General features: G+C 42.6%; 1 protein-coding gene across 1 annotated transcript; it reads left to right on the top strand.

Annotated features, from left to right (window-relative positions):
- The first annotated feature begins 2,618 nt into the window (after window positions 1-2,618).
- Window positions 2,619-4,976, top strand: LOC147889168 (xyloglucan galactosyltransferase KATAMARI1 homolog). Its single transcript, XM_087391849.1, has one exon. The coding sequence runs from the start codon at window positions 2,835-2,837 to the stop codon at window positions 4,569-4,571; it is 1,737 nt and encodes a 578-aa protein (XP_087247975.1). The 5' UTR covers window positions 2,619-2,834; the 3' UTR covers window positions 4,572-4,976.
- Window positions 4,977-9,230: the final 4,254 nt, after the last annotated feature.

Here is a 9,230-nt window from a genome sequence, read left to right as displayed (position 1 = left end):
AGGGATGTAGAATACATCCAGCTTTCCATGTTAGTAGACTAAAAAGAAAATTAGGAGATGATGATAATCTCATTGGGAATGAAATCCTAGTTGAACTTATTGAACCTACATCTTTACCACATGAACCAGAAAGAATTTTAGATACACAAGAAAAAAGAAGGCGACATACTATATGGAAAGAATGTCTGGTTAAGTGGAAAGATAGATCTGAAGAGAGTTCAACATGGGAAAGAGTAAGCAGCCTCTAGAGGAGGTTTCCCAATTTTGTTTTCGAGGACGTAAACATTTCTTAAGGGAAAGGGAATGTTACGTCAACTATAATACTGTGTGACCATGGTATAAGGCGGGAAGCCAGAGGGCTTGGCAGCACTTGCATTAATGGGGCCTAAAGGGCTTGGATCTAGGGTCACGCCTAGGTCTAGGGGTGGTGTATAAGGAGTCCTAGAGAGGGCTATAAAGAGAGGAGTCCCTTGTGGGACATGTGGCACCAAAGTTGGAGGCCAAGTGGCAAGTGCTGGGCTAGGAGGGAGGATTCTAGAGGGAGCCAAAAAAGAAAGGAGGTTTGGGGGAGAGGACCTCAGAGACATAGAGGAGACTCCAGAAAGAATCCATGGCTAGGTGGACTAGCAGGAGAGAAGCCCTCTTATTCAAGACTCGTATCACTCGCTGAGCTCCCATGGTATGGAATTTCAACTTGCTCCCTAAATTACATCCCCCTGACGCGGGATAGGCTCGATTAAGGCTTTGGACCTCAAGAAATTGCGTTTCAATTTTCTCTCAAGAACAAGAAGTGTTTTAAAAGTTCAATGGTGTCAGCAAAGTGCTTGAAGTTCTGTAATTCAATTATTTCTTACATCAAAAGGCTTTCTTTTGGTAGCATAAAGTGTTGATGCTATGAATTGCTTGTTCTCGTCATCACTAGTTTACTACTTGAAAGGATAGATGCTTCAAGCTATGGATCAAGTAGTAAACTAGTGAGTGTCTTATCATACCATAAAGTGTTGATGGATCAAGTTTGTCAAGTGCATGTGGTGTTCTTCCATCAATTTGCATAGTTGATGCTTTGGTTGAGAACGTTGTACCAAGTCTATTTTGAAATCACGAATACCCAAACAAGGTGAATGATATTCATATATCCTACCAAAGGAACATAGAATTGCAATTAGAGCACCATGAGTTACGTCAGGGCAGCCTCTCCCAACTCGTTTAACACCTATGTGCTAGGTAACTCAATTTAGTCAAGCGATTCTTAAAATGTGTTGTAGCTTTCCGAAAATTAGAGTGGATACTTGGATCGAAACCATAGTATACAACCAAATTTCCAAATGTTCTAATATTAGCTCTCACTACTAACTTGTATGGTAGCAGCAAGGCATAAGGAATTCGGTTCCCATATTCAAGCTGCCACAAAATGAGACACATCAGGTTTTGATCTTGATAACTGAGTTGCGTAGTGGCATGAACAATATACGAGAATCTAAACATGGTATGTTAGCCATAAACTCACTACAACAAACTAAATATAATTTTTGAGAAGAAATGATCCAACCAATTAATTAATGAAGTGATATCTTCACACAATAAAAATTTATAGAATTCAAATAGCAACACATTTTTACATAGAAATACAATGAAAAATAATATTCACATACTTATCAAAATAACATGGTATGTTAGCCACAAACTCACTACAACAAACTGAATATAATTTTTTAGAAGAAATGATCCAACTAATTAATTAATCAAGTGAAATCTTCATATTCAAATTTCAAGTCAATAATTGCCTCATCATATAGCGGATGCTTTTGGATGAAAGCAAACAAAATTTTTTAGTAAGTTGGGCTATAAAAAGGCAATTTTAGCTTAAAGGTTAAGGTTTTGGAAGATGATGAGCTCTATCGGAGTCGACGATGTTCAAAAATGGGCATTAGTAATAGATGTGGGTAGGTTAGTGGTGAATTGTGATAGGTTTAGTGGCCAATTAACGTATTCTAAGGATATTCGAGAGTCCTCTAGATGTGGTGTTACATGGTTGACACATGTTGGGTGGGAGGAGCCAGTGGGAGCTTTAAGAGAGGCTCTGTGATAATTATTCCACGCCCCCACGTTGCCATGTAATGGTTGTATGTAGTGGACGGGGGAACGGAGAGAAGGAGAAGGGGAGATGAGGGCGAAACGTATTGCTCGCCATCATTCTAGCTCGGTGGAGGACAAGGAGGATGCACACACGATGAAGGAGCTCTCGCATGGGAGGCATGTGGGATTGTAGAAGGTGATGGGGACACGGCATGCAAGCGCAAGAAGCCAAAGAAGAGTGGAGGTCTTGTGCTTGTTTTCAATGTTTTTTCATTTGTCTTTTCGTTTGAGACCACCAAGGGAGAATCCAATTCTAGACATTCCTTAGGAGGGCTAACGATAAAATAATAATAAAACGCTTTACAATACTTTGGAGTGGTCGGTGGGGGCAGACAAGAGCGTGAGATGCCTTCTTCCTACATACATCACTCACATGATGATGATGCTGTCTTTGCTTTCAGCGCGCAGTGAGTAAAAGAAAAAATAAATAAAAAGCCACCACATACGCTTACTTGCAATTCCTTTTTCCTTTCCCTACATTGCAGCAACAAGAAGCATCCTCAACCGTCAGTTCCCGCACATATTTTTCTATGCCCCGGAAAGTCTCTCCGCGTTTTTGCGATTGTCGAGTGTATTCTGCTCAGCCGCGGAGGTGGATTTAATTCTGGGACTACATTGTTTGTAATCAACCGTGCAGCCCTCTCTGGTTGTCTGTTCCGTCTCGTGGGTTCCTCTCGTTCAAAAGCTGTAGAGTGTGTATGCGCTTGCTTCGGGTGCTCGCTCACATGAACCGCAGAAAGATGGAGAAGTCGCCTTGGTCTCTTTCGCGCCTTTACACCCGCTGTTTCCTCATTCTAGCGTCCATCTGCGTGTGGTGGTTGCTCTTCGTTCTACATTTTTCCGTTGTTGCTCGGCCGCGCGACGACTCATCATCATCTCGGAGGGGAACAGACACCCCTTTGATTCACCTGTCTAAGAGATCCGACTCTTTGCGAAGCAGCTTTAGCATTACTCCTCACAGGTTCTCATCCGAGGTTAGTGCCTCTCGAAGTTTCCCGTCAGAGAGCTATTCTTCTCAGATTCCAAAGCAGCTTCCCTCTTCCCCTCAGCCGTACTGGCGTGCACTGGCGTCCATCAACAATGCTAGCGATCGTTGCGCCGGAAAATACGTTTACATGCATGACCTTCCCGCGGAGTTCAACCAAGAGCTCCTGGATAATTGCCGTCAGCTCAGCCCTTGGGCAAATATGTGCAAGTACACTGAGAATGGTGGCCTTGGTCCAGTGCTTGAAGATCCTACGGGTATACTTCCTCGAACTGGTTGGTTCGACACCGATATGTTTGCCGTAGATCTCATCTTTCACAACAGGATGAAGCAGTACGAGTGCTTGACGAATGACTCTGGTATAGCTGCTGCAATATACGTGCCCTTTTATGCAGGCCTAGATATCGCTCGGCATCTTTGGGGGGCTAACGTCTCTGTTAGGGATAGCGGGCCTCTGAGAATAGCGAGCTGGTTACGAAGCAGACCCGAATGGAAAGTTATGGGAGGCCGAGATCATTTCGTTGTTGGTGGAAGAATGGTATGGGATTTCCGGCGGCTGACTGATGACGACCATGATTGGGGCAACAAGCTCCTTTACATACCGGAAATAATGAATATGTCCATGCTCTTGGTCGAAGCAAGTCCCTATCATAAGAACGATTTTGCCATTCCATATCCAACCTACTTCCATCCTTCCAGTGATTCAGAGGTTTTAGATTGGCAATATCGCGCTAGAAACGCGAATAGGCCTGCCCTTTTCTCATTTGCGGGAGCTCCTCGGCCAGAGATTTCCACATCTATACGGGGGCAGATCATTGATCAGTGCAAGGCATCAAAATTTTGTAAACTTTTGGAGTGTGACAGGGGGGAGAGCAAATGCCACGAACCAAGTACTGTAATCAATCTATTTCATGAGTCTGTTTTTTGTTTGCAGCCTCAGGGTGACTCGTATACCCGGCGCTCTATTTTTGACTCCATGCTATCTGGATGCATTCCTGTTTTCTTCCACTCGCATTCCGCATACAGTCAGTACATATGGCATCTTCCACAAAATCATAGCAGGTATTCAGTGTTCATACCTGAAGATGATGTCAGGACTAGGAAGGTTGGCATTGAGGAAGTGCTGCTGAAGTTCTCTCCAGCACAAATAAAGGAGATGAGAGAGGAAGTAATACGGTTGATACCGGGGCTAGTGTATGCAGATCCACGGCATCGGCTGACGAAGATGAAGGATGCTTTTGATATCACAGTTCAGGCTCTTGCAGACAAAGTAACTGAGCTAAGGATACGAGTCATGGAAGGTAGAGATGACTTATTTGTGAGAACAGGGAAGGATGCTGACGACATTCGCACATCTGACCTGAAGTTAAGCCAGAGAGACAGTGTGCACGAGGAGAGGCATTATGGAGAGGTTAACAATGCAGTGGACACTGAGAACAGCAAGCTGTAAGGTGTAGATGCATGGGGAATCCTGCTTCTCTATTCATGAGCTGTCAAGTCCAGCAACAGAGTTTCTTACTTCACGGAAAGTCTGGACTTGTCCCAGAACCAGGAAACGTAAGAAGCATGAAGTTAGCAGTTGAATATCAGCATAATTTTAGCTGGGAATGCTTTGGGGGCACAAGCCTCACATAGTACACAAGGTTTAGAATTGGCTGTGTTCAAATTACTGCCCTGCTCTTCTAGTGTACGTTGTAAGGGTGGCAGTCCTTGATCCTGAGAACAACTATGGGTTGGTGCTGATCCGTATAGGACTTGTAGTCCCAATCTGTTATCTGTTTTTGATCACTTAATTTTCCATATTGCAGACTCTCTGTCTTCTGTAGTTTTACTATTGAACCAGGACATATGCATCTTATCGGTTCAGTATATGGTATTTAACTGTGGTTCAGTTGTGTAGAGTTCCTCATTAACTGTATGCTTTGTCAAATACTCACATTGTCTTAGGTTGTTTGCTTTTTGGAATGATGTACTCTGCCTGTTCTTCTGTCTTTCAATATTGTCATCGTGTGAGTCTTTATTTGCATTTGGCACATGTGAGCTACCTGCAAGCCACAGCATGTCTGCTGCCTGCTTGTTGTTCTGACATTTAAGAGGCCAATGCCGTTCTGTTGCATAAGTATGCATGTTCTAACAAAAGTAGACAGCCCTGGTGGCCTACACATGCGAATTATATGGTATGCCTAAATTGTATTTTTGTTTGTAGGGGCATGTCTGGGTGCAAGAAATGGTTGTGTTCGGGCAGTAGTTGATAAGGAATCTTTAAATGCCTGATTCTGTTCTGCTCCCTTTTTGACTTAATAGATTGTCCATGAATTAGACCAAGAGTTCTGTTGGCAAATGTCAATGTGGAAGAGAATCCTGGAGCCTTCAGTGCTCATAAGGCATTGTGGGAATGTTAAGTGGCCCATTTATTGCCCTAGGCTTCTAACCAATATACTCTTGGGTTTCACCAATAGGTTTCTGCTCTTTGTTTGCTTTTGTACTTTCAACTTGTGGACCCCTCTTAATTTCAGTTGGAGCTCTGTGATTGAGTATGCCAATGGGGACATGATCTTGATAGTGACTTGGTTGTCATTGGTGGACATATGTGAATGTTTCAGGTGTCGACTTCTTGACTTGGAACACAGACCAAGACGTCTGAACATGTATGTGAACTGGTAGGGGGCACCCATGGGGGTGTGTGGAAGTGTGTCTTTATTACACCTGCTATTCCTGATGGGGATGAGTTGTGGATGTCTATGACCTTTTCTATCTCTCTGGATGTGTGTCTGTGTGAGGGCATATGTCTATTCAAAGGTCAGTACCCACCATTGGGCCGCTTATTATGTTGATGGGTTTGTCATATTGATACTATGGATAGGAAGTCATTTGTGGATTTGTGACCTGAACTCGCATAAGGATGGTATTTCAGATTTGCCAAAGCATGAAGTAATAATAGAGATTCTATGGTTTAGAGGCAAATGGGCTTTCTTTAGTTCAGTACCAGTACTGGAAGTCATTTTGCAGTTCAACTAACTCTTGTTTACCGATGATGTCATTATTAGACTCAACATCCTCTTGCTTGTTTGGACCATTGTTATGGGGCTATTATTTTATCATAGTTACTATTGGACCATTGTTATGGAGGCTATTATTTTGTCATAGTTACTAATAACTGATCATGACTTTGGTGGCTTGTTGGAGTCGCAGCAGAAAAGATATTGTTTTGGGAGATTACATTTGCTCCATGTTTATATTGTTTTGGGAGATTACATTTGCTCCATGTTTATCCTTAGGTACCCCTTGGTTGGAGATGAAGGGCAGGGTCTATCTAACCTAAGATGTATACAAGCCATATAATCCAGTCTGGATCCTTAGCTTGTTCCATCTACTCTAGTTTTTATTTCCAGCTTTTTTCGCTTTCACTGAGGTGTACCGGATGCCCGTGATGTCCATATTTTTAGCTCATAGGCCTTGACCTTCTGCAAAAATCAATAGATCTCTCTCTCTCTCTTTTTGCTGCCCTCTCCATCCTGCTCAGCTCCAAACTCTCTCCGCTGAGTTCCATCCCAACCCAATCAGCTCCAAACTCTCTTTGCTCTTCTCTGCTCCAGCCCGCTCAGCTCTCTCTCTCTCTCTCTCTCCACTCTTCTCTCTCTCTCTCTCTCTCTCTCCACTCTTCTCTGCTCCGGCCGGCTCCTCTATACTCAGCTTTGAAATTCAGCCCTTAAACAAGGCATAGGGGGGCAACACCCCATTTTTCTCCATTCACCCTAAAGTTGCACGTTCACCCCTAGCCCAACTTATAGGTTAGTGTGGAATTGGTGGAAGAAAATGGCCTCTTTAGAACGCCATTTTGGTGGCATTTGGCTTCACTAGGTTTCTGTTGCAAGTCGTTTTTGATGATCCAATGTATCTTTTGCCATGCTGGACATAAGGAGGGTCCATACGAAAGGCATGGTGTGAGGCAATGGACATATGGTGAGAATAAAACCATCCGATGACTCGTACATACCTACACGTTTCATCTTGATTTGATGCAATGACCTTGCAAAGTAGTCTCTGCTTGCTAGCCTTGATCTAGCAATACATTGTGACTCTATCAAGGTAATATGGAATGAAACATCCATGTGCAAGTATCTCGAACTCAACCACCATTGTAGTATTGTGTGGTCCATCTCTCCTTCAATCATGCTTGATAGTCTAATGACTTGCATCTCTCGTCCAATCATGCCTGAACTCAACCACTCTAGTATTGTGTGGTGGATCTCTCTCCTTCGATCATGCTTGATAGTTAAATGATTGCATTCGCTCAAATCCAACCAGTCTTTGTGATCTGCTCCCCAAAAGCCCCGAGGGACATACAATATTTTGTGTCCAACTTAGAGAGTCAAAGAGAAGGAACTTTGTGTCAATGAGTTGGAAGTTGGCCTAGAAGTATTCCCTTTCCAATCCAGTTAGTGACGCATCTCCTCTAGTTAGACAAGAATGGGCTATTGGTTTCATACTGAGAACTTGGGTCATGTGAACACACATCTCAAGATCTCAATGGGCTCTCGAGCTAAAGTAAATTACTCATGATGTAGGTGGGAATCATGGGTATTGAAGATTATGACTTTGGTCTTACAGAGGTTGACCTCCTTATCATAGAATGTCTGTACCATTGACAGGTGTCTCAATCACATAAGGAAAGAGGTGGAAGAACACTTGAACCAAGGGACCATCTTAGAGGATGGTATGTCAGACTCTTCTCAACTACAATACGGTCTTGGCACCTTAGACTCCAACTTCTTGATTAAAGATTTACCCACCACTGACTCGCCTATGTGCATTAGCTTTCTTTCCCTATTGTTTGTTATGGCTTGGAAAGTGTTGGGGGAACATTGCAGCCTTTGTGGTCCTTATTCCTCTATCATCATAAGGGCCAAAAAGAGCATTGAAAAAGTCTAGCATCGTATATGGAAGAAGCGTGATGATGTGGACATTAACTCCTAAGGGGCTACAATGAAATCTAGAGGTCAAGTTTGGCCCCTTCCTAAACACAAGTAATGTGTCTTTTACATTCTAGGCTTTGGAAGAATCCCCATTCAATATGTCGTTTGAAAAACAAGAATATGCACGTTAATAGACAAAACAAAGGTAGAGGTTCAAGAGGGAATGAGGAAGAACATTACAAGATCATAGGCTTGGTAGTCTCAAATTAAGTAACACATTCCAAGTTGTAGTATTAGAGGTTTGGACACATCAACTACACTCATTCAAAGATGTAGAAGGATAGAATGGTGAAGGGGCTTGGATGGAAGACATCTTATATTAAGACATGAAATCACAAAATAAATACATCATAGTCAAATACACCCAATTTTTAATAACATTTCGACCTCCTAAGCAAATACAAAAATCTTCATCCTTAATCTAATGCTTGGACTAGTCAAACACATTGTTCACTATCTTCAATCTTGCACAAGGGGTGGAATTGACATTGGGCATGAATGTTTACGCCTAGGTGCTTGTGCTTGTGCACCCTCTGGCCATTCAATTTGAAGCTGAAAGATCCAACATACCATCGTCCGTGACCAACAAGTGCTGTCAGACATTTTTAGAGTCCAATGTGTTGTGAAAGTCACATTCCTGACATCTCGCCATCAAGTTCAGTGGATAAACATACCACTACATTGTAGGTTCGAGTCAAGGGGAAGCCAATGGGCACCTATTTCTATCAAAAATAAAATTACAATGTCTATCAAGAACGTGCTACCTAATAACCACATTGTCCTTACATGCATGACATTGAAACACATCATCCTTCTTGTTCACCTTGCCTACTCCCCTAATTTCCCCAAGCAAAGCATCAAGAGCAAAAATCTATGCGCTTGAATGACCACATAGTCTTTGTTATATGAATTTGGATATTTTGAAAACAAAAACAGATGTATAAAGTGGCATGAGAAGCCAAGAGAAGCTTGACCATTTGGATCCAAATGTGAACTTTATGGCCATGCCTGGATCCTTTGAAATCTTCTCCTTATATGATTGCATTGTTCTTGCATCCACCATGTTACATGTCTTGAAGTTGTGATTGTAGTATGCTTTGAAGATGGTCGTGTCCTCTCCCCCTTGGAACAAT

The sequence above is a fragment of the Dipteris shenzhenensis genome, chromosome 20, assembly GCF_047967505.1.
Source record: "Dipteris shenzhenensis isolate YYH24624 ecotype China chromosome 20, Dip_SZ_1.0, whole genome shotgun sequence".
Taxonomy (NCBI): Eukaryota; Viridiplantae; Streptophyta; class Polypodiopsida; order Gleicheniales; family Dipteridaceae; genus Dipteris; species Dipteris shenzhenensis.
Note: the sequence above shows the minus strand (reverse complement) of the source record. Positions and strands in the feature narration are given on the sequence as shown.